Below are 26,208 nucleotides of genomic sequence, written 5' to 3'. Positions count from 1 at the left end.
CACTGTGCCTCCCTGTCTACAGCTGTGATTACCAGGAACACTGAGGAGACTGTGTGTTTTTGTCTCTGTCAGACGGAGGATGTCCGGTGCACGACAGCCATCTGATTACCCACAATTCTGATTCCGTGCAGGCACTACAAATCAGGTTAGCCTCATCTCCCTCTCTTAATTGACCAAAATAGAGGTACTTTCCAGGGTCTATGTCCGAGGCTTTTTAGCAAACCTAATGAAACCTGAAACCAGGATACAGTGTGTTACTCACTCTGGTCTATTTGTGGTTGGAAATATTATATTTGTTAAAGACCTAGCTGAATGGGCACTTTCCGATTTAAATGATCTGTTAACGTTCTTCTAAATAACCTAACATTTGGAGTGTGTAAATATCATCTGGCACTTCAAACACAAATCATCATTGTGACAGCTCATGATAATGTCCACCGAGTTAGACCACATGCTTAACCCTGGGTACTTGCTGTAATAGTATTGCAGGCATATTGTAGCGTTCTAAGCAATGTTGGAGCTGGGCAAACTGTACGCAGACAGGAAGGAAACAGGGGTGCTCGCTTTCCTGCTGTCTGCCCACTGTGGAATCCAACCCCACCCTGGAAGCCTGAATTCATACAGAAAGAGGGGCTAACTGGTACACTTCGGTTTACGTTATACAAAAACGGTATTCTCATTATTACAGTTATGGATGCTTTTGTACGCCTGGAAAAAGAGAATGAGATAATCCATAGTCCCAGTTTCGATTGTTGCACTTGCATTTTAACCAACAGTCCATCTTATAACACATAAAACCAGCTGACCGGCTAATCCAAAAATAGCAGAAGAGGTGGAGTGTAGATGGAACTGAGGGGTGCTGAATAAAGCCTACAATCTATCCTGTGATGGCATCCAAGCGTCACACCCTTAATTATTCAGAATTTTAAGCATTAGTATATTGTAAATGGGTGATGTATTATATATATGTGAAGTTTCACCCAGGAAGGTGGAAATTACAGCGACAAAAAAGGCTTTTGTACTAGTCTTTAAATATGTTTACTTCTGCTGTAAGGTTTGGCATTTAACATAGAGGTCTATGGGGATTGACTCGCTTTGTGGAGCTAGCCTCAGATGGCCATTTGACTAACTGCACTTTTTTATGTTTGCTTCATTTTCAAGCGGAGGTTGCCGCTTGATAGAAATTCAGTTTAAGTTTAACCTATTCCAGTCCAAATTCCAAAACTGTTCAGAGTATGTTATGGGCTGACCCGCTGGCACAGCCCTGACAAACATGCCAACTCTCCTGTAGGAAAGCTAACTTTAATGAGCATCCTCCTCAGACATTCAGTGTATAGCAAGGGCAGAGGTTTAGTGAGGCCGCACCATCTGGAACTGTACCTCTGCTATTACCTTTGCACCAGCTGGCAGGAGCTGCTTTGTGTGTGTGTGTGTGTGTTTGTGAATGCCTTGAGTGAGCAGAGGCCCATGCTCCGGCCCACACAGAGAGAGTGGGGTCCACTCGAGGGGTAGTGGGCCTCTGTCTGGAGTCTTAAAATAGAGTGGAGGGTGTGAGATGACTGCAGCCAGACTGACTGTGTGGAGAACTTTTGTCAGAGGACCTGGGAGGAGGTAGAGGAGGAGGGGCTACATTCAACAACTCAACTCTAACGGCTCTTAGTAGAGCCCAAAAATAACTCACTACTGGCTGGAAAATTATTCTTGTAAAATTGTCTCATGAAGCAAGAATCATGAAACTGTTGAAGGTGTGTAAGGAGCTCCTTAAAGCAGGGTGAGGCAGCTTTCACTGCCGGTTTTACGGAGTAAAATCACACCACACTGGCATAACTTGCCCTGTAAGACTGGCTTTTAATTATTATAATAATCATAAACACTTTCATTTGCTGTGGTCACAGAAGATTCATATCTGGAGTAGACATGGCTGGCTGGCCAATATCTGAATTTTAACCCACGTCTATTGGCAAACACACTCATGTCCCTCTCACAACATATTTCTGCCAGCAGCAGCCAAACAGTCTGGTAAAGCTGTCTACTCTCAAAAACACACAGCCATTTTCCCAAGCACATAACAATAGAGGTGCACACACACACAAATCAGTGCCACAGTACTTTTATTTGCGAGTATAAAAACTTTTTTACTGGACAGTGACAGCCTTTTCCAGTAATCCTTCTTGAGAAAGAGCTGTAAGACGCAAAGCTTTGGCAAAAGGGAGGCAGGCACACAATCGAAAGCAAATCTTTCTCTGGGAAAGGGGAATATAACCACAGGGCTTTTTGTCAGCTTTACACTGCTCGAAAAGAGGCAGATATGCAAGTTTCTCAAAAGATCCTCGTCAGCTTTTCACACAGGATTGCAGAGGTTACAAAAGCACGGCGTAGGAACTGACTTGGAGGCCTGGACCGACATCAGCAGCATTAAGTGCAAATACACGCTAACATCCTGTGCTTTTGTGGCCTTAGCATTGTCCTCTTCCTTTATGCCTCAGCTGGAATGTGAACTTCGTATACAAAAGGTGGTCCCCGGCACATTGTAAATTGTCTAGGAATCTACCCACTGACATATTGAATTGGACTGTCAATTCATTGATACGCACAAAAAGCTGTCTTTGACTGAAGTGACAAAGATAAATCACCGTCCATGTACGGTTAACTGCCAATAGACAGTTTTTCTCTTTGCAGATGATTGTGGATGTGCCTGCAGGGGGGTAAAAAAACTCACTGCTGCAATATCATGATAGGGCACGTGGATATTTTCAGTGTTTAGAAATGATGCAACCTGCTGTAAACTAGTAAAATTACTGATTAGTATTAATGTGGAACTCACCCTCACATTTCCATTTACACACACCCCAAACCGACAGACTTCTGATGGTTCTAACTTGCACGACGCATGAATCCAGTGGCAAACAGCAGCTACTTGGCAGTGATAATGCTTAACTACATGGAGTGAGCTTCTGTGCGTAATGAGAAACGAACCTTCCAAACCATCAACGGGCAGCATGGGTTTTAAAGCCCCCCTCACACAAGTAGCATTAGCATTTAACAAAATGAAGCTTTTACTGTATGCCTGTTGTACAAGTATACAGCACAGAGGCTGTCTCATTCTGGATATAGCATATATTATTAATGTTAGCAATATTCCCTAACCCATACATTGAAAAATATCCCCAGTTTCAGTGCAAAGAAAGAAAGAAATCCACCATTTAATTAAAATCCACCATTTGGTTAAAACCCTCCGTTCGGACCAAATCCCTAGGCTTTAAAGCTAATTATGCACTTGAGCTAGCAGGGAGGTTTCTGTCCTGGGATATTAACCGTTTTTCCAACCATTACTTTTTTCAATTTGTGCAGTTTATGACACAAAAACAACTATGTTCTCCTGATTAAGTCTTAGTTTGTATATGAGGATGGCTCAGATGGTTTCTACCCTCCTGCAGACAGAACTTTTGAGTGATCACATTCAAATACATTTTCTGACATGACACAGAGCTGATTTCTTTAAAAGTCAGTTCATCCCCAAACCCCTCACCGCCACATGAGTCAGAGGGTTTGGCATCACAGCCGGCTGGCAGTGTGTCTGCAGCATTTATGTGAACTGGCTCAACACCTGACACCGTGGTCTGCATCAGCTCAGCCATGCAGGCGGCTCCTTAATCAGAACATGTTTGTGTTTGACAGCTGAGTTTGGGAGAGGACTCACGCCAACTCCCCTACCTGAGACATCCCAAGATTTCACTGCAATTACTCTGAGCATCTGCACACTACCCCTGGCTGCAACCACCTGAGCAATGTGCAGCGTCGTCCTGCCTCTCACTAAGACTGGCAGAGCTGCAGGCCTGGTCCCTCTGCCATTGCAATTTCAGCATATAAATAAGATATGTAACAATTGTTGCACTTCTAATTCAGGACTCCAGATGCACTCTCATTTCATTAAGTCTGAAATTCTGACTGAGACAAAGAGAGACAAGACAGGGCCAAAAGCATTGCATGCCAGTGAGTGGATAGATAGAGAGCAGGCAGGCAGGCACCATCCAGCAACGAAATGAACACTCAATCATATTTTGGACCCCTGGAAGCATTGGAGTTTTGTTTTTCTCTTCAATCAGAGCAGAAATTTATCCAACCACTAAACTGCTGTGAACAGATCGACTGCTCGCCCAAATGTCCCAGTCATGGTGCATATTTCATCTGAAGCCTATTGTTGTCTGCCCCACTGGGGCCTCAGCAAATGGCCCAATGAGGGAGAAAACACTGAAGTGGATTCCACAGACCAAAGCCCATTAGTCCACTGGCCTCGGGAAGGAACTAGGCAATATCTCAAAATGATGAAAACAACTTTTTCAGGCCAGTGATGCAGTGAACAAAGACTGAAGAAGGATGATATCTGAAGACCTCTGCTAAACCTGCGGAATGTATCAAAGAGGGAACAGCCTGTTCCAGATTATGAGGATGCAAGAGAAACTTTATGCAACACCACCACAATTATTCCCCACACACTGGGGAAGAAAACGATTACTCTCACTGTTTACACATGACTTACGATGTCGTGTAATAAGAAGCCAACAGACCCCCACCCTAAAAGCCTCAAAAACGCAACCCTGAGAAATATCTTCCAGATTTGGTGCCCACACGAATAACAACAGCTCATAACAAGAGTGACGCTGTATCATATAAACTGCAGTCATCTGTGTTGACTCTAGGCTGCACCACAGACTCAAGTCGTATCGGACTGTTCCATGGGAAACATTGTAAAAAAGAAATTCCACACACAACAACTATGTCACCAACTCGATAATGAAACAATGAGCTACTGTACGCTGCTAGAGAACTTCTTTAATTAGGGCTGTACTCCACTGAAAGTTTATTAGATTTTGCTTTTCGAAGGTTCAAATATAAATAAAAAACAATGTCTTCATCATAGTCTTCATCATAGTCAATCTGGCAATCAGAAAATCCCTTGGCATTAATTTCAGTAAGCATTTTGACCACAGTAATATAGTCAAATGTGGCTCGCCACAACTTCATAATAAACAGAAAATATTTTTACACTCATTGGTTAGGGTCCGCACTGTAGGCCCGGGCTATTCAACTTGCCGGATTTGGGGAGGGCACTGGGTGTGACTTGGTTCCTCAGTAAAGTGTGCTGCGACTGGTTCTAGGGTTGCTTGGGCGAAGGTGGCTTATGGCCCCATCTGTGAGCTTTACAGCAACCCTCAGCTGGACTCTAACACTTTCTGCGGCCATGGCGCTCTCTCCCTGCAGGGAGGGATGAGGCCTCTACTCATGGCACAACTATCAACCAGGCAGACTGTCATGGGTCTGTGGCGATGTCTCTTTTACCGTGCTTTGTTGGTGTGACTTTTCATGTCATCATACCTATAGTCTACAACCACCTGTGGGGAACTAGAATATAGAAAACATTTGACTCATTGACTCTCAGGGGACAGCCCAAATTTGTATCACCACAAAACTAAACTTCAATTTTAAAATTCTAGTATTAATGTATACGCAAGTAATGACACTAAAAACCTAAAACGAAATGATACAAAGAAAAGTAGAGAGAGGGATTAAACATTCCTCCTGGGCTTCAAACTAAAAACATTGATCAATATGTAAACTTGAAAATGATGAGTAATGCAATGTGTTTTTCTGACCCGTTCCACCCCACTTAAAATCCTCTAACAATCACCAGCTAGGGTAAAAAAAAAAAAAGCCAAACTAAAGATGAGGACATCAGTCAGGAAAGCAGGCAGACTTGAATCACCAGCAGCCATTTAGTGAGTCAGTGAAGGACATCTTGCAACAACAGAAAAGCTGCCTGGCAGTGCATCACACCACAGAAACAGGGCAGTGATATCTGGTACATAGCTACTTTACCTCAGCAGAGGAGACACCCTGTCAGCCAAGGCCGCAAATCAGAAACACTACCAGCACTCCCAACTCTGCCCTGTCTTCCGTGCTACAGATGGATGGCCTGTGCAAAGGAATAACCTGACCATTTTCTCTTGCCAGTTTCCGAACATTCAGTGGTTACAAAATGCAATTCAAACACTAGATGAAATGGGGCTGAAAGCAGTTGAAACTGAAAACCCAAAGAGGAGGGTCCTACAACCAACAACATGGACATGGTAGATTTTGGCGTTACCATGTGAGTGTTTCAAAAGTCAAAGTGCTGGAGGGGTGCAGCGAATACCACTTCCACGCTGCACGCCAAAAGAGAAGCCACGTGGGGAGCTGACTGCTATTTTCTCCTGAAAAACAAGGGCTTCAAATTCCAAACATGTTGTGGAGATTAGAGAGCAATTCTGCGGAATTCCAAGCCCCATATGGTGGCAAGGTGCTCAAATCTCCCCCTATTAGAGGATTGTTTTTTTCTTGCCAGGAGTTCCAGTACTTGTTCTATAGCCAAAATAAAGATTAAGCAACAGATGAGAGCAAATGGAAGAGCAGGAGAGTGAAGGGAAATAATGCCCCGAATGGTTAAACCTCCTTTCATCTGCCCTGGACTTTAGAGCAGGTGAAGGAGGACGTAGAGGGGTGGGGGGTGGGCCAGTCACATAGATCATGACTCATTTGAGGTATGAGACCAGTGCTGTCCTACTTTCACAAATTGTCTCTATAGACTTGTGGGACAACACACAATGAGTCAGTCCTTGGACACTTTCAATGAAAAGACGGTGGCATTCTCCATTTAATCCACGATGAATCCAGGAAATGAGCAATAAGCTCCTATTATACAAATCTCTGGAGATTTACGGGAAAAGCTCCACCCAGACTACAATCTGTAGTGGACCTCTTACCTGTGTGAGTGCCCAGTGATGTCCAAGAGGATTAGTAGCTATGATCAAGTGTGTACTTATGTCCCTTTCACACATCGCACAGTAATCCTGAAATTATCCAGAGGAGCTGTATGTGAGAATACAAATGCCTGAATCAGTGTGGACCGGACATTAAACAGACTTTTACCCTACCAGCTCCCTATAGTACAAAGTTTGTGTATTGTCTGATTGAGTGAACAGGTGGGCTAGTTGATAACGTCTCTATCATGCTGATCCCATGACAAAACAAACATCTGGGGGGGAAGAAGAAGGGTAATTTAAACTAAGATGACAATGAAAATGTCTTACTGGAGAGATGAAAAGATTTGTGAACTGGCCGATGCCAAAATTGTCAGACAAATTCAAAGAACAGCAAAAGACTTGACTGTTTATGACCAAATTACAAACCAGTGACAGCAGGGTAATCTGCGTCATGTCCTGCCTCCTGTGCGCTCTACCCAGACGCCACCCATCATCTAAACATGGAGATCTAGACACGGACAATAAATATATAGTTGCATCGGTAATAGCATCACTAAAACAACCTCCATCAAAACAGATTCTCTGCGCATCCAGCTTGAATTAGGTTGTCACAGTCTGATAGATTAGCCTTTGTAAGTGTCTGAGTGTATGGCTGTCATATTTCATCCCACCCATTGTCTCACAAGGCCAACCAGGCGACAAACACATAAACAGACCCAAAAGACATTAACATAAGATGTCATCTCTACCGGATCCCACTTTGACATGAGACGGCCTGAAGGAGGCGCGAAAGAGATAACATACCTCCAAGCCCCAGCCCCCTGGGCGGCGTCAGCAAACCAAAGCAGTTTGTTGCATCATCAAATCTGCCCTGCTTGTTTAGGCCGAGATGCTAGAGAGAGAAAACACAGCGCTGACTGATTGGGACTCAAACACCCCTGTTAGTGAGGCATGTTCCAGAGGCATGCAACAATTAAGGAAGATTGCCTTGCCAGGGAGGACTGGAGGATCCATGAGCAGCCGAATGTGCATCATTCAAAGCAGCCAGGCTGGAAAATTAAGCCTAAAGATGTAACTTCAATTGCAAAAATATCCACATTAACAAACAAAAAAACAGACTATAGTGGTTCTGTTGTTTGTACATAATTCATCCATTCATTCATTATGAAACATGCTTATAGGCAACCCTATGGCAAGTCTAATGAAAAGAGAGCTGCACTTATATAACCTGGGCCTAATGTGACACCAGTAAGAACTGGTGAATAACTAGTATAGACACATCCAACTTTTTAATATGGATGACAAAGACAGATGGATAACTTCATGACTAAATCACTAAGGGAGAATTAATCTAGTATGCATGTGTCTTATGTCCTTTTTTAGCCCCTCCGTGTTCACAGGGGACAGAAATGTGTCTCGTCGCAGCTATGGTAATAGTAGATTTCTCCTGGCTATACATTTTGTTTTTTCTCACATGCACCTCTGAGAGCGAACAGGAGCTTCAGCACTACAGAGAGGCTGACCCACTTCAGAACCTCGCTGCAGTGCGGCCGTGCTGCCGCTCGCAAAGTTCACTGCCAAATATGCACAGCACACAGGAATCCGTCCATAGAAGCATCTGTAACATTCACTCAGCATGCACAATGAGCACAAACAGAAACACGCAGCCTCTGTTTAGTAATCATACCAAAGAAACCTAGTTTTAAACTGCTTCTTGTAAACATCCCCTCCTCCCTGGAGAGGTTCGCTGCAGTGCAACGGCAGAGAAAGACTTTCTTTGCATCACCTTCTCTAGACACTGCACATCTCTGCACCCCTCGAACTCCACAACAGGGTGAGCAGAACATAGTATGCAGTCGTAGTAATAAGGTTTGATTTTGAAACAAACCTGTGAGAGATCAGATGTTCTGAACAGGCACCTGATAGCAGAGGTTTGAGACCAAAACACTCTGGATGAGAGAGTATTCAAAGCAGTGAGGACCTCTCAAAGCGCACAGCTGTGACAGAGGAGAGGCAGGAGCGTTTGGCCGAGAGAGAAAGTTAATTAGGTTTGTTGGTGTATGTTGGATAGAGAAAAAGGAGGCTTGTTTGCAGTACAGCACAGCAGCAGCTTGTGGCTTCGAGGCTGCAGGGTCGGAGGGCTGGGGACATCATGCCAGTCCTGGTGCCTGCAAGCCTCAGATTGCAGAGCGCGGATGGAGGCCTGTAATTTGAGATCGGTCTCTGTGCGTGTGCCCACTGTGATTTTCACACCACAATGTGGCAGGGGACACGATAGCTTTCCCTTTGAAGGCCGTCTGGCCGATTTAGTATCTAACTCTCAACCCCTGCTGCGATGACCATATTTAAGTAAGACTGGTTGGAATAATTCTGGACTCTTTGGAGAATGCAGGAAATTTGTCATCGCTGATATAGCAGAACATGAATATATTTGCATATTCATCATTTGTAAAACTGTAGCACTACAAATAAATACACAGCAGTAATTAATCATTTAGGGCTGAAACCCACAACGTTTTTAATCAATAAATCAGGATTGAACAGTTGGTGAAACACTAAAACTGACACATTTGCAATGCTTGGCTACACAACTCTTACTCTGGCACTGAGAATGTACATTGTTTAGGTAGTTGGTCGTCAATGCAAGTGCCGTTTAACACATCACTCATGTAAATAATACATTAATTCACAATGATGGTATCTGGTTTGTAGGGTTGGGCTATACATTGCAATGCTGCTGAAGATTTTTTTCAACCGAAAGTAGCTAGGCCTTTGGTCAGTGGCAGCTCAAGGATTCACAGAATTTTGCAGTAATGTGATTTGTCTAGTACTTTATTCAGCAGATCCGCTCATCACCATTTTAATTGACAGTTTCTTGATTGAATTTCCAGAAAATATGCTAAATCAATGTATAATGCCCTCATCTTGGTGAGTAGTAACAAGCAATGTACATACAGGATATTGCATCAAGGAAATGATGTACATTGATTGTTCAGATATTTGGTTCACTGGAACAGCAATCATTTCTGTTTTTAACATTTAATCATCAAAAACATTCATTAAAGGTTTCTCAGTTCAATTACTGACTAAGGCCCTCATCTGTGAGTGATCAGGTGAACATCTGGGCACTTGCGGGTCCTGGCTAGGGAGATTACATGTGCCCACTGCTGTGTTTAGGTCTCAGGGTTGGTTGTGTTGTCAGCTAGTAAAGCCAGAGGCCTTTGTCTGTTGACACCTGACTGCTGAAATGGGGTGTGGGCAGGTTGTAGATTGTACAGAACCTATGCGCAGGGTGTGCACTTACACGTGTGTCAGGATACGCTACTGTCCTATTTGCAAGCTTTTACGTACCTCAACTTTTCAGAAAAGCAGCAATGTTATCGGAGTTGCTCCCCAGATAGACACATTCCCACAGCCGAACCGTGGCTAATTCATCTGGCTATATGGCTTTTTATGACATTCCCACTTAGGACCACAGAATGTAAAATGTTGTGTTCATTTCTGCAAAGCAATTACAGAAGGCAGTAAAGCACTCAGTGGACGTCACTTTCATCACCATTAGCAGTACAAGACCATAACAAGGCTTTGTTAAAGTCAAAACATTAGCGGCATGAGAACATGAAGGATCCAGGAAAGAGTGCACTCAGTCTGGTCTCCCGTGACTTCTGGCTTACCAGTAAGTGATGCCTCTGCACTGCACAAGGAGGGCATTGATAAATGTTCCACTGGTCAGTTACAGACACCAGCAGCCTTAATTAGCACCAGTGTTTCATGAACATTATTCTTGAAGGACTGCGGATAAATGACACGGGCAAAACAGTGGAGCTGGATTATGGCTTGGAGCAGACTGAGGAACGAGTGCTCCCATCTGAGCATTTGACTCTGGAATGTAGCTACTCCATGACCCTAAAAACACTCCCTGTGCTCCCTTGTGGGCTGGACAACAGAGGCTGCAGCTGGCCACTCCTTCACAGGAACTTACTCACCCCCACCCTCACACACAGAGCCGGATTCAACAGAGAAAGAGCACCAAACAGGCAAGAGTGGGTTTTATTGGATTAAGCCTCTCTTAACTGTCCTAGAATATGATGGAAAGAATTTGGGAACTCAAGGAGGTCTGTGTCAACAGGCCTTGTTTGCTTAACTTTGAGAACTTCGTAAGGTTTAGTACACTCTTTTCCACACGTTCTTTATCTTTGGAGGTAAAAAAAAAGAAGAAAAAAACATGTCTTAGTGCAGCTGCTGACCAACCACAGTATTAAATTGAGACCCCCTTTGAATCTCTAAGGATCCAGGAAAGCAGCTTGGTAACCAACAGCAACTTAGAAAACCATAGAGAAATAAATACCCATGTGAGTTTTAATGGTGATGGAAGCCAAAGGTCCAGTTAGGAAAATAGCACTGCACCGGCTATGTTTTAGAGGCAGTATCAATCTTCAGAGCTGTATTTTTTCTTCCATAAAGTCTACATGCACAGATAAAACCCCAGACACTGGCAGACTTACAGAGGTTGGAGCTATTTATGTCACTGTCTGCATTTTTAAGACTTGTAAAAGCAAATAATGATGGAAAACGGGGTGTTCTAGGGGACAAGTAGCTAATGTACCTCAGGTCACGAATGCTCCCTCTCTCAGACATTGACACTCTCCCAATATATCATTATCCAATAAAGCAAGCATGTAATTTAAGCTGCTGCAAGTAGAATATTAAATCAATACATCATTTACAAACTAATTCTGATAGCAGAGTATAGTCGCTGATTCATTTTCTTTTTTTTGTCAACCATCATTTACTGAAGGGAGTTTGACTGAGAGGAAACCTTTCTGCAGCTGAGGTTAAGGGCCTTGTTCAAGGGCACCTCAGTGGTGGTAATGAGGAAGGGGCAAGCTCTGCTTTTTCACTTTGCCCACCCAAATTCATCCAGCCGGCCCAGGGATCGAACCACAACCTTCAGATCACAAACTCACATTTCTAAACTTCACAAAGTCCAAATCCTGTGTCCCCAGGTGATTTTTCATCTAATCATGCAGGATTGAGTTACAGCACAGAGAAAGTAACTTGTCCTGTGTTTTCATGTCTCCTGTGGCTCTACTGGCTTGGGATTGAATAAACCCTAACCTTTTCCTCCAACTTTCAGCTTCCCCCTCTGCAGAAAAAGAACACACATCTACGATGTCCTATTACCAAACTAAAAGCTTGCTTGGCTGGAGCAACAGGATACTGGCAGCTCTAAAAGCCTACACCGCGGGGCCAGGACTGTACACTCTCCAACCCAGCGCAGAGTGTTAAGTACAGCACCTTCCGCGGATGGCTGGCACCTGTCCCTTCATATCCGCAGACCTGGTTGGCACAGATCAACACTGCACCACGCTCCACTTCACAGCCTATTACACATTCCAAACAAATTAAATATGGGGGGGTGTGATGGGGTGAGATGGTATTTTTGTGGAACCCCGGCAGCCAGCGCAGGCCACGTATGCGGTAGAGGTTCATTAGACAGCTCAACAGAGCCTCGTGGAATGTGCGAGCAGGCGCATCTCTCCATTGTTCAACAGTGGCTCCTCTGGGAATGGGCTGAGTACGTATCAAGAGAAGATGAGGAGATGCATAACAATGCTGTGCCATCACATGTAATGGCATATGACAGCCAGCCCAGTATCTGGATGCCTCTATTGTAGAAAGCACTGAACTGTACAAATCGTTGTCTGCGTGGAGAATTGGCAGGAATTCGTTTATCTTTCCAATTTTAGGAGGTTCTGTGCCTGGTTTGGCTGAACTCTTGCCTCTGGTTAGCATAATGTTTGTGTGCAGTCAGCGTTGGGGCCAGAGCTGTGGCTGCTACAGCAGAGGATGCATGTAGTAGGAGCCGTTGTGGCCCCAAGGCCGGTCAGCTTACAGTGGTTTGGACTTTCCCTCTCAGGCTTTCCTCCTCTATCATTCGCCGTTATATTTCCCCCTGGATCCAAGCCATCAGCAGTAACAGCCACTATTGTGTGTTGTGAGGTTCAGAGCAGCATTCTAATGAAGTGCCGGACCTCATCAGTGCACTTCAACCGCCTTTGGGTCACTAACTGCCAGTCCTCCCTTGAAACTCCCTACAGGCTTTGTGACTGAGCTCTGAGTAAGCAAAACATTGGTCTGCAACGGTTAGATAAATACTGTTTATTCAGATAAAAAGAAAATGGGACAATAGGATCCTTTCTGGTAAAGAAATAATCACAGATAAGCCAGAGTCACAATTTTAAAAATGCTGTTCTTGATTCATCTGGATCATCTACACTTATTCCGTATAACATCTACTGTACATTGCCATTATGAGTATGTCGCCTATTTGACTGCAACTGCTGATGAATCTTGAAATAAAAACTTTGAGTGTGCTTAATTTACATAGACTTCTTATCCGTCAACACACAGTATATTGTGGGTTATATCCATATAGGTTCGTGGCAGAATTAGTGTGCCGGACATATAAGATTTATGAAACATGTCTGTAGCTGTTAGCTCCCATTAAAATATCAGTTATGGCTTTCAGTTTTCACAAACCCAATGACTGTTATGACTCCTTACAGCAGTTAAACTAAATAAACTAGAGCTGCCTCATGCAAGCTCCCCGCACTGCCACATGTCAGTGTAATCTGAATGGTCAGCCGTCACTGATAGAGCCCTACTAAAGAGCTGTCAGAGGGAATCATTAATCCCAAAAGGCAGCATGAGACAGATGGTACGATGATGGAGGATCGATGCTCTCCCCGGCATCCCCACTGCTTCAAGCGGCCGGCCCAGAAGCAGGAAGTGGGCTAATCCCTTTAAAAGAAAGTTCTAGAGTAAACATGCGAGAGGAGCCCGGGCCATCTCTCGCTCCCCCAGTCCCCTAAGGCGGTGCTGTGCTGCATGTTCTGCCTGGTACAATATGGATGGTACAAGAGGGGGTTAAAAAGAGAAAGGGAGAAGTAGGGAGGTGTTTGTTCCTGCGTTTCTGGTTGAGGGAAGCTCTATGAGGAGTCTGACCTTCCCCCTCAGGGCCCCTCTGAGAGGTCCCCAGCTGCGAGACGGAGGGGGTGGAGCCTTTATGAACTATACATAACTGTTAAAGAAGCTCCAGTTCTTTGGAAAAAAGCCCCAGAACCAGACCCCTCTCCAACTTAAGGTCTGGGAGGCAGCAGGGTCCCCAGCATGGAGGGCAGGAAGACACAGGAAGCAATAAGAAGAAAAACTCCCCCCTGTACGCTCTTCATGGACTCTTTACAGTCTTATGTTCCATTCAGATAAATGGCAGATATCAATTTATCCATGAATCACATGGAGTATCTTGAGTACTCTTTCTGTTCCTGCAGTCACTCTAATGCACTTGAACGATTATTTCCTACCCCAAGGGGAATTTAAATCTTTACTATCAACATAGTACTGTGACAGTTACGGCCCAGTCTAGTCATCAATTTGGGTCGAATTCAGCCACTGCGCCTCTATACATCAACAATGACTTTACCAGCTTATTGACTGTGGTACAGATGCTGGGAAAATTAGAATTTGAAATACATGGTGTCATCAATCACTAGATTTAAGGATCACCAAGGTCCTTATTTGTGGCATGGTGCTGCCAAAAGGACCGTCACATCTGCGGCTTTAACCACAGTCCCTGTAGAAAAGCCAATTACAGTGATGACACATGCAAACACACACACACACACACGGACAAGTGTATGCACTGGGACATTTGCGCATGCACCTGTACGCACGCAAACACACCCACACTTTGCATGTCAACATGACAGCACATTAAGTCAGTGAAAAGAAGAGTCCTTTTCTTATTCTTCTCTGACCCTCAGCTCAATCCTGTACAAAACTGCCTCTAATGTGTTTTCACCATCATTAGCACCACAAGCATCTTTTGACAGCGTGAAGGATAATCAGGCCAGACTAATCATGGTTTCAACAGGAGAGCGGTGTTTGTATCTCTTAAATTAGAGCACCACGTTGCATAATAACCAAACTGTTGCCATTATGTAATCACACGGTGATTAGGATATGAGATTATCATGTAAATATTGTCACTACAACTACAACAATTACAGCCCTGATGTGGCCGTAAGCACAACTTTATTTGAAGTGTAACAAGTTCTACTTCTCCAGCTTTTCCGGTCAGCCTGTGTGACTGAACCTCTTCTGCTTGCTCGGAGGCAAGTGGCTTTCTTATCTACCCGATCGAAAACATGGATCTTGTTGCTGGCCGCCAGCAGCACAGAAAGAAAGGTGTTTATTGGACTCAGCCAGGGAAACCATGAATCCCACTCCTTTATAAACAAGGCGACCCTCTCCGTAGCCTGTAGACACAAACTGAGTAAATAAGCAAGGGATCCAACCGATGTTCCTCTGTAGCCTCCAGTGGGTGTGTGTGTGTGTGTGTGTGTGTGTGTGTGTGTGTGTGTGTGTGTGTGTGTGTGTGTACGTGTGCAGAAGAAAGAGAGTGGGCTGACACACTGTGAGCACCCCTCACCTCTCAAGGATTTAAAATATTTGGCAGCAGGAAAAACACACAAAAAAAACTCAATCAGCCAAGTGGTCATTAACAACTGATTGGGCGTTACTATACAAAATGCAACCCAAGAAAACACAACATAATGTTTTCAAGGATGTGCATGAAATATATGCGTGCTTATTGATACTGTGTGCACCCTGCACACATTTTTGAGCTGCATAGAAAGAAAAAAAAACAACAGCTCCATCCAGATAATAAGCTGCCATCTCATTAATGCGCTGCCTCTTCTTTCCAGCTTTCCAATTTACTGCCACTCACCTTTTTTTAATTCCATCAGCGTGATGATGAAAGCTGAGAGAGCATTATGGTGCTCGCCGGTGGTCAGGGAGTGAGCGAGCGAGTGCATGGGCCCGCATCGGTCACACTGTCAGCCAGCCAAATGGGTTAGGACAGACATAAAGGGAAGCCAACGCGGAGGGGAGGGGGGGATCTTCAGTGCCAACGGTAGAGTGGCGTACACCCCAATGCCCCACAGAACACACAAGCGCCAAAAAAGCTGAGGGTGTGTTCTTTTGATTTAGAGTAAGAATGTGCAGTGTACTATGTATAGAAGTGCAATACTTGCTGCAGTCAAATATTTCACATATTTCTGAGCGTTTATTTTAGGCCACCTGGTGGAGCAGATGTCTGGTTTGGCATCACAAGATTTCAACCAAACAGTCTTTCAAAAAACAACTTTAATGAGCATGGCAGCATAGTACTGACTGTGACAATATATATCCAGATAGCACAATATGCCATATAAAATAGGGCTGCAATAATTATTACTAATTCATTTTTCATGGCTCACACTCCTCAGATGTGAATATTTGCTTGTTAGCTGAACACCTTTGGGTGTAAGACAGCTGGTCGGATAAAATCAGCGGTTTAATTTATGACAATTAGGGTTCTGGGAAGTTGTGAGTGGCATTTTTTTTTTCTATTTTCTAACAGTTCATCAAGAACACAATAAATGGATTCATCAAGAAAAGCACCTGCAGATTAGTTGATAATGAAAGTTGTGACCCCAAAATTGCTAAATTTCTTGTTCATAAAATGTAAAAAAATAAATAAATAAAGTAAAATCCAATACATAAGCCAGAAAAACGCAGCAAATCTTAACGTTTGACAAGCTAGGGCCAGGAGATGTTTGGCATTTTTTGCTTAATATATGCCATCAAATTAGTGAATGGTGGAGGGGTAGTTATCGTGTGGCCTCAGCTGTTCACATGTAAATACAGTTCAGGTTACTTAAACCAAAAACAGGCACCCGTTATGGCAGGCAGGAGGCTGATGGTGGGCGGAGGAGCATATACTGTGACATGTCAAGCCATGTTGTGTCATGGGTCATTCTATAAGGGCAGACATGGGAAAGGTATGGGAAACATTGGGAGTATGGCCAGGCTGTGGGATAGGAAGGCCATCTGGTATCACCAGGCACCTGCCACCATATGGCCGTGCCTCTTCCAAGACCCTCTAGTCTCAAAACACAGCAGAATTAGGGCGCACCCACACTGTCCTTCCGCACCGGGACAAAACAGGTTTTTCGGGTAGAGCCTAGTGCGTTTAACCAGTGTGAGTGCAACCAGCCGCGTCTAGCTGCTGCCAGCTGGCCGTCCACAGCCCGTTTGAGAGAGGTGGGCTTTTGTATAGCGCGTTTGCACATGTACGAGCACGAGCACGATGCCTACGACGGTTCTGACGTCATTTTATGTGCGCCTGTTCGGACATAGAAAAAAAAAAGACAGACCATAGGCGGACATTCAACAACATCAACAATGGCGGCGAAAGGTTCACGGTTGTGTGATGCGGAGGTGGAGTGTTTACTGCAGATTTGTTCGGATGAAAATATTCAAAAACAGTCGACAAGACGCACAAAAACTCTGAGGTCTATGGAAAGATTTGTAAACAAAGCGACACATCGCGATGCAACAATCAATGCGTGTGACGTGTTACGGCGTGATGACATATGGACAGGCAAAAAGCATTTGCGCGAGGCCCAGGCAGTGTGAGTACAAACGGGCTGGCAAGCGGGGGTGAGAGGGAGGGGGGGACAAGTACCCTAAAGCCCGGTGCGCGGTGCGGAAGGACAGTGTGAGTGCGCCCTTACTGGGCCTCCATAGACCGTGGGCTATGTTTCCAGTCATTGGCATTATTCTTGTATGACCTCCACTCCTCAAACAATAGCCCTCCTCATGCTCTACATGTCTTCAGATATTGATATGCGCAACATCTTCTGCAGCCACAACGGGGGAGCCTGAGGAGAGGAACGGAAAAAAGAATATACAAGGACAGCCAAGCTGCCATACAAAAACACCCCCGCAGAAAAAAAGACGGAGAGAAGTTTGACGGGTTTTAATTTCGGTAAGAAAATCAAACAGCATCGGAGAGGGGGGGGGGGGGGGGGGTGAGTGCTCAGTTGCTGCAGCAGGAAGCCCTACAAGCTGTCAGGAATCTGGCAGTAACCCGCGGTCTGACGGCAAGACCTCCTTTAGTCTTTGGCTGAATCACTGATGAATTATTTTGTTATTCAGATGGGTCCTTCGAGCTTGTGGGGGAAAAGTAAAGTTGTTTTTTTGACAAACCTTGTCAAGATGATGACTGGTACTGGAATATTTATAATTTTTTCCTTTCTCCACCACGACAAATCTGTTCTTCTATCTTTCATGAGCAGAGGATGCTACTACAACTAATTTCAGAGGATTTGGGCGCTACCCTGCTGGTGTAAAGTTTGAAAATCAAGGAGAGTTTATATTTAACTCAGACGTGGTCTGGTGCAGGCTCCCCCACTAATTGAGGGCTATGCAGTAATCTTCAGTGGGCTAAAACTCATTTACAGTAAGCTCTGCCGCAGCATCAAGATGAGGTATCGCTCTCATCTCCCTTTGCTATCTACACTCTTCTGAGTATAAAATCTCATTCTAAGCTACAAGAAGGAAATAAAGAGTACAGTATGGAGCATCATAGCGAAATGTGGCAGCTAGAAGACGTTCAAATGCTAACTCAATTCCTGTTCCAAACTATTCTTTAAGGCCCAACAACAATAACTGAGGAATGACGACCAAAACAACGACCTGGACACTGAAATAGATCCGTATAAGGCGAATGTGTTACTCGGACACACGTTAGACCCCTACAGCGCTGCCCAAGCAGGTGCTCCCTAGCTGAGGAATGTCCAGCTGAGTTGAAAAAGGTCACGTCACGATGACGGCCAGCCCCTAAGTATGCCAACTATTTCGGTCCAAAGAGGGTCACGGACGCAGCACCTCCCCTGCCAATTTTTGGATGCATCTGGAGAGGACATGCTCTCAGGTTGTTGACATGCATGTCGTCCCGTTCGCGTTATCCGAGCAAAGATTCCAACAGGCAGCATTCGTCCTTTCATCCATCGGCTCGCACTCGGTGTAGCCTTCAAACTTATCAAAACCAAAGGGTGGAAAGAACTGTGTGTGTGGGGGGGGGGGGCTCTCTCGCGTAGGCTCCTCCAGTTATCTGGTGGCACTCATCCACAGGGGCAACTGTTAACGTATTATTATCAGAGCACCGTGGAGGGCTGACAGAATGTTTTTGTCTGCCAAACAGGGGTTGGGTAGAGCTCCACCCCTCTCAGCCCAGCGCAGGGGAGCAGCACCGATGAGAAGTTGACCTTATTCAATAAGATTTTTTTCCTCCACTGTCTCTCTCTTTTTTGGATGTCCGCTTCCTTTTTCTTGTGTATCTGAGCGCTGCCAAGCTCAGCGGCGAAAAGAGCGTTGTGATGGTGTAGGCTGCCTGTGGATGGATGCGCTTCAAACACGGGAAAGACTTCCAATAATGTATGCACATCATGCCCGGGTACACACACACACCCACACACCCACACAGACACAGTAACACACTCGCTAAGAGCTAACAAAAGCACATTCCTGCGGTATCTGTGCAAGTGGAGGACAGAAGAGTTTAATGCCATGTCTCTCACACGTTTGGGACTAAAGCCCCGTAGGCTATAAATCCCGGCCTGGGCTCATTCAGAGCCTTGCAGGCGATGATCAGGGACAAACTTTCAATACTTCACTGCCTGTCCCATGATCACACCAGGCAGTTATTCTATAGGTGGTACTGACATGTGTGAGCCCATGAATGTGTCAGGGAACTCGTAAGTCAGAGCACTGCTTTACTGCAACTCAACCCGTAACACACACATGCACACCCACACACCCACACACACACACACACACACACACACACACATACACACAGGTCCACCACGAAACATATCTCATGGTCAAGACTATTTACAGCATGAAATGGTCACTAAGTGGTGGTCGTACACCGATATTTTCCTGTAGACTATCTGATGGCACACACTACACATCCATATGTGTGCACACATAACACACACACACACACTATCCTCCTGAAGGACATGGATCAATCTGAACTCCTCTCATGTATGGTGGGGAAATAAGCAACATTAAAGATACAAAGAGTGATGTCACCTGGATAAAAAATGATGGGCATGCAACAATATTCAAACAGTGGGGAATCAATAAGGAGGAGGAGAAAGACAAGAAGAGTCAGAGAGGCTGGAGATACGATGAGAGGAGAGAGGAGAGAGGAGAGAGGAGAGAGACCGGCAGACACAGCAGCACTAACCTGTTTCACTTCAGCAGGCATGGTCCAAAATCCCCCCCTTTCCTTCCCGGACAAATAAAAAACCTCCCGGGGAATTATGTGACAACTATTTCCTGGTGTCGGGGAAACTTCTCCTTTCCCTCCTCTCCTCCTCTTGTCTCTGCGCGCTTTCCTCGGCTATTTGCGCTGAGTTGTTCCCCGTGTGAGCGCAGAGGCGGCAGCTCAGACGCAGGCAGCCATCCTCTGTTCAGCTGTCGAGCCGCACACAGTGAGCCGGAGGGATACGGGAAGCGGTGGCGCCGCGCCTTTCACAATAAAAGCGCGAGTGAGACACACATGCGCGCAAAAGACAGCTTTACGCATGTGGTGCGTCTGCCAGCAGCCGATGAAACGATCAGGGGAAGAACTTTTAGGGTTCAGAGACTATGTCGTTACAAGAGAAAGTGGTCCTTTAAGACACTGAGGTTACTGATTCTTAACATAACTGCAGGACAGGTCTCAAATCCAAAAAACTTCAACCATAACGAGACGCCATGGGACCTTATTAAAACATAAAAAACATAACAATAATATGTCAAGTAGTGAACGGGGAGAGACAAATTATTCTTTTGATCCCGTTTGGATTGTGCCATGAATTATACATAGGTAATGATGTGTGTCAATATAAAAGATCATTTTGCATGTCACCTGCTCTCAAATTGCCAGTAGGCTGTATACTAATGTATTTCAAGAGACACTGCCAACTGTCATTTCTTAAAATATAAAGGCTAATTTTATAATAATAAGATAACAAGATCATTTTCAGCAGAAGTAGCATGTTATCTTTTTCCTCCTAGGACGTGGAAGCAGAATGATTTATATATGTGAGGTACAATAGGTCTTTTTGTGAAAACATAAATGCTTTTATTTTGAAGGAGCCATCCCCCTTCATCCAGGGTAATTCTTGCTTTCTCTGTCTGATTTGACACAACGGAAAAAAAGGGACCCAGCTTTCTCATTTGCAGAGATGCTGTATGAATATATGGAATGGAGAGAGAGATGGAGGGAGATGGAGAGAGATGGAGAGAGATGGAGAGAGATGGAGGGAGATGGAGGGCAAAGGCAGCCGTTGCACAACGCACAACCCCCATCTCTAAGAAAACAAGAACCCAAGAGAAGGAATGGAGCTGGTCGAACTGTGTGCATTTGCACGCACACACCCAACAGAAAGAAAAGTTAGCCAGACAGAGAACAAAAACCTGAGGGACTGAGAGAGAGAGAGAGAAGGGGGGAAGAGGAGGTGTGTTCAGAGAAAGGAGGGTTCCCGGACAGGCAGCAGAAGCTGGAAGTGCTCCCTCTCTCTCCTCCTCGCTCTCCCTCATTGGGTCTATGTCTGGCATCTTAGTGGGGTGGGACCTGCTCCTTCTATGCACTCCAGCTGCGTCTGTCAATCCGTCGCCCCCTCCCCCTTGTTGGCATAGACAGAGAGAGACGAGGAAAAAGAAATGGGGCGGGGGGGGTGGGGGGGTACAGGGGCTGACACACAAAACAAAAGTTGGCTCTATTGAGGCGAAGGCACCCACTACTCTGCACATTTTTACACCCTACACACACACACACACAGCTCCTTTTTTCCACCTCTTTGTCCCGTTCCTCTCGCTGCACTTGATATAAGGGAGGGGTGGGACGTACGTGGAAGAATTCACATTCAAATATCTACGACTGTGACCGAGACTGACAAGGAATGTTAATCTACAAACGCAGATGAAAGCTTAACTGAGGACAACTTTGAGAGACGTCTGAAGTTACACAAGAGAAGAAAAAAACAAGAATGACTGGACTTAAAAAAAAAAAAGAAAGCAGAGAAAGGAGAAACCTCAAATGGAGGGGAAATGGCTGAGGTTTTGCATTCCACAAGCCCGGTATTTCATCACCCTGAACATAACTGCTCCATTTGTTCTTAATAAAAAAGGACCTGGCCCACCACGCACCATTACATCTGCTATTTACTTTCAACAATACCATTAAGAATTCAGCCGACCGACATTACTCTCAAAAATGGCTTTTAAAAAAGTCTCGTAACGTAAACTGCGATGCGTTTCTTTCTCTTGTGTGATTCGCAATATCACATTCCATTTAAGCCGTTTACGCATTGAGTGAGTTTCATAACCCTGTTTAAAAATCCATTAAGTGCTTTGGAAAACTCAGGGGAGCAGATTAGAACTTTCCCTGTGTCCAATTTATAGTTTTATGATGTGATTATTGTTTTAAGGAACATTTGCCAAATTCCGATGCCATCTAGACTTAAACAAAACAATAAGTCGGCCACACCGGCAGCTCTGTGATGCTTCACTTAAGGCATAATCATGCTTTGAGGCAAATGCTAATGTCAAATATGTTTACAGTGCTAATGTGCTTATGTTTAGCAGGTGTAATATTTCCAATGTTTACCTTCTTCATCTATCGTATTAGCGTACTAACATTTTTAATTACCACTAACCACAAAGTGCAGCTGTGAATGACGTTAGTTGGCGGGCTACTTATTAAAAGTTTGTACCTGATGATGACGCTGTAGCTGGAAAGTTAAAGGTTCACCAAAGTTATTACAATTTGCCCAGAGCGGGAAAATCATTTTTGTGACAAATTTCATGGCAACCTCTCTAATGGTTGTCAAGACTCAAAACCACAAATGTCAATTTCATCAAGGTACAAGAGACAAAAACCAGGGGATCATCGAAGTCATTGTGATTAATCATCTGGGGCCCAGCTCATGTTTTATTTGCTCTGACAGATGCAAATACATTTTTTCTCCGGGTTCTCCGGTTTCCTCCCAAAGACATGCAGGTGTTCGGTTCATTGATGACTCTAAAATTGCCCGTAGGTGTGAATGGTTGTCTGTCTCTGTACGTCTCTATGTGTCCTGTGATAGACTGGCGTCCTGTCCAGGGTGTACCCCGCCTCACGCCCGATGTCAGCTGGATGTGAACAATTACGATCATCCGCTTATCCGGGGTCGGGTCGCGGGGTCAGCAGCTTTAGCAGGGGACCCCAAACTTCCCTTTCCCGGGCCACATTAACCAGCTCTAACTGGGGGATCCTGAGGCGTTCCCAGGCCAGTGTGGAGATCTAATCTCTCCACCTAGTCCTGGGTCTTCCCTGAGGCCTCCTCCCAGCTGGACGTGCCTGGAACACCTCCCTAGGGAGGCTCCCAGGGTTCATCCTTACTAGATGTCCGAACCACCTCAACTGGCTCCTTTCAACGCAAAGGAGCAGCGGCTCTACTCCGAGTTCCTCACGGATGCTGAACTTCTCACCCTCTCTCTAAGGGAGACTCCAGCCACCCTCCTGAGGAAACCCATTTCAGCCACTTGTACACGCGACCTCGTTCTTTCGGTCATGACCCAGCTTTCATGACCATTTGATACTTACCGAAACTAAAGTAACAAATAGACAGGACAGAATGAGATGTAGCCAAAAAAGTATTTCCAATATTTCTTTGCAAAATAATTCCTGTGATGTCTTCAACGTCACTGGTCGGTGATACGTCTCCAAGAATACCTAATAAGACAAAAGCTATTTTCTCTTGAGTCTAGCCAACCTGCGTCCAAGTCTTGTAAAATAAATGTACACGGTGTATGAATAATTCGGGAGTTGTAATCAAAGCTCCTGAAGTCAGCTTATCTTTGTGAGGAGTCGTACAGTGTGAAACAGATGGTAGAAAGGTTAATGTCGAGCAACAAGGCGTGCTTTGACAGCCAGACACCTCCAACGAAGCTGCATCTGTTAAAATCGTGTTTTTTACTTCCATTCAAGATGCCAGGTGCATAGAAAAACAGAGAGAGAGAGGGAGAGAGAGAGAGAGAGAGAGAGAGAGAGAGAGAGAGAGAGAGAGAGAGAGAGAGAGAGAAGCAAAAGCAGATAGAAGAAGTAGTCTGAAGGCAGGAGTGGCTAGTGGTTCGAAAATATACATACGGCTTCTCATTACAAAAAATAATGTTTTTACGATCTTGTGTTTCGCAGACTTTAATGGCGTCCTATTTTTTAAATAGTACTTCAAAAGCTTTCGCTGCCAAGAATACATTTCTTGAGAAACCCTTCTTTACCTCCAAACTTCAACAGAGAGGTGAGTAAGTTCAACTAAATATCCCACTATACACAAAGCAGATCTGCGAAAATAAAAGCATCAAAAGTGATTTAAAAGATAACACTGACTTTTCTGCTCTAAGTTATTAAAGTCGACCACTGCACAGTGTAGAGTCCTCACCAAACATGATGTGTGACAGTCTGCAGGACCGAGATGGTCTACTCTGCTACAGTCTGACTGCTGTTTGGCACAGCTTGCAAAAAAGCCCTTATCAAATGCTTCTTACTATGTTTTATTTTCTCCTCAAAAAGTGGCGAGTCAGCAATGCAGAGGATTATAATCCAATCTTTTTGGGGCTTTTGTTTTGCGAAAAGGCAATTTTCCCTTCATTTAGGGAAATAAAGCTCTATTTAAATGACATCATATTCAATCAAAAGGTTGTGTTTTCTGTGTTTATGTTACAATAGTGTAATTGCAGCAATATTTTCTATACAACTATAACTGGATTAGGCTTTTCCTAGTTTTACAGAATAAGAATCAGCCTGAGCCTGACATGCAGCAAATCATCGACTTCTACACCTTCATTTGAGTTGACCGTACCCTTTGGATTTGTAACAGAATCTTTCGATTGGGTCTTCAAAGGCACGTCTTAAAAAGATCATGTTTAATCAGTTGTTCCTAAGACCCAGAGATTCGACTTATCTTTTTGAGATTTTGACATTGACAGATGGGCCAACTCACTAAAAGTCCATTTTTTGTATATGCCTCAGAATATGTTTACATGTTGGCTTGTGATGCACAGTTTCTTGGCGGGTCTGTCAGCCAATGCATCTGACAACCATCTCTTTAGGAATTCTGTTTGTGGTTTTGTGTTGCCTGGAAATGAACAAAGGTGATGCAGGTCAACTGCATTTGTAACTGGGATACAGAGAGAATAAGTTGGGCTTATATGCCCTTATTTACCCCAGAATGATCAGCTTGAATCAGGCACTTGGATAAAGAGGACCGTCGAGAGCAGTGCCGGTCTTTTCACACATTCCTGCACTATTACCATAACCCTCTACACAACGAGAATCACTCTCAGACACTCCATGTGAGACAGCTCTCCCATACCAAGCCCCATCACCCTTTTCAACTGTGCCAAAATATGAGCAGGGCCCGACAGCCTGGCTTCAACTTAAGAAGAATCACATGATTTTTGGACAAGGTGTGTGTTCAACTCTGTGACACAAAACAGCAAAAGTTTGCAAAATTCCAGACTCTATGATGTTCAGTGTTTTTACAGTCGGTCCAGCAGTGAAATGGGCCTCAGCCTGAGGCAATGGCAGAGCTCATAGAGTCAGCCAGAGTGCAGTGTCAATGCAGTCATGTGTCGTTTTGACTAATTTGCTTTAATCTGAAGGTATACTGCCTACTTTTGCTGCTCATACGCCTTTGATTCAAAGAATTAATTTGCTGATAATCCCTTCAATCATGCTCCCCTCATTTACTGTTTGAACATATCCCTGCAAAAAGAAAAGTGTGTTTGTGTCCCGGAAGTACTAAACCAAACCACAGTCCTTTATTCTAATCCTACCCAAGTTGTTTTGTTGCCTTAACTTAATTGTCACGGTCACGTACCAGTTGCCATTTAACAACATTAAATAGAATGTAAGATATCATTCAGATTTTTGTGCAGAAGTTTTCATAAAATGCACACAAGCGGAAGAGCTAAAGCTTTACTGGAGTTAGCAAATATCAGGAGGTCTCCTTCTGTTAGCAACGAATCAAGAACTTAGATATTAAGCTAAATCTAGGTAAAGTGCCCCCTTACCCTTATCATTCAGATTTGTGTGCAGAAGTGTTCCTAAAATATCATATAAACCTGTTGATGAGAATACATTGCTCCAGTGCACACAAGTGGAAGAGCTAGAGCTTTACTGGAGTTAGCAAATATCAGGAGGTCTCCGTCTGTTAGCATCAAATCAAGAACTTGGATATTAAGCTAAATCCAGGTAAAGTGCCCCTTCGGATTTGAGCCATCTACTATTTAGTTTCTGGGTCTTGGGGGAAATTTTTTAGACTAGTTGATTTGTCTGCTTTAGCATTGTTTGTGTTTTTTATATGCAGCATTTTGGCTGCACAGGGACATTAGATCCCAAGACCAGCTTCCATGTTTGCATGTACCAATAGTCCCGTTGTAGTAACCTTCATCAAAGAACACACTGGGGTGAAAC

At 44.4% G+C, this 26,208-nt stretch overlaps 1 protein-coding gene across 9 annotated transcripts in view; it reads right to left on the bottom strand.

Annotated features, from left to right (window-relative positions):
* The window catches only part of arvcfb (ARVCF delta catenin family member b), a 236,889-nt gene that overhangs the window by 104,183 nt on the left and 106,498 nt on the right, over positions 1-26,208 (bottom strand). For 8 of the 9 annotated variants that reach the window (XM_083912100.1, XM_083912104.1, XM_083912101.1 and 5 more), the window contains exon 1: positions 19,951-20,130. The exons of the other annotated variant lie outside the window; for it this stretch is intronic. In XM_083912100.1, coding sequence (XP_083768226.1) covers positions 19,951-19,971 — 21 coding nt within the window. In that variant the 5' untranslated portion in view covers positions 19,972-20,130. Of the gene's footprint in view, positions 1-19,950; positions 20,131-26,208 lie in introns of those variants that run through there. 9 annotated transcript variants of the gene reach the window in all.

This window comes from Echiichthys vipera (genome assembly GCF_963691815.1).
Source record: "Echiichthys vipera genome assembly, chromosome: 4".
Classification (NCBI taxonomy): Eukaryota; Metazoa; Chordata; class Actinopteri; order Perciformes; family Trachinidae; genus Echiichthys; species Echiichthys vipera.
The sequence above is the reverse complement of the archived record's forward strand: the minus strand, read 5'-3'. Positions and strand labels throughout refer to the sequence as shown.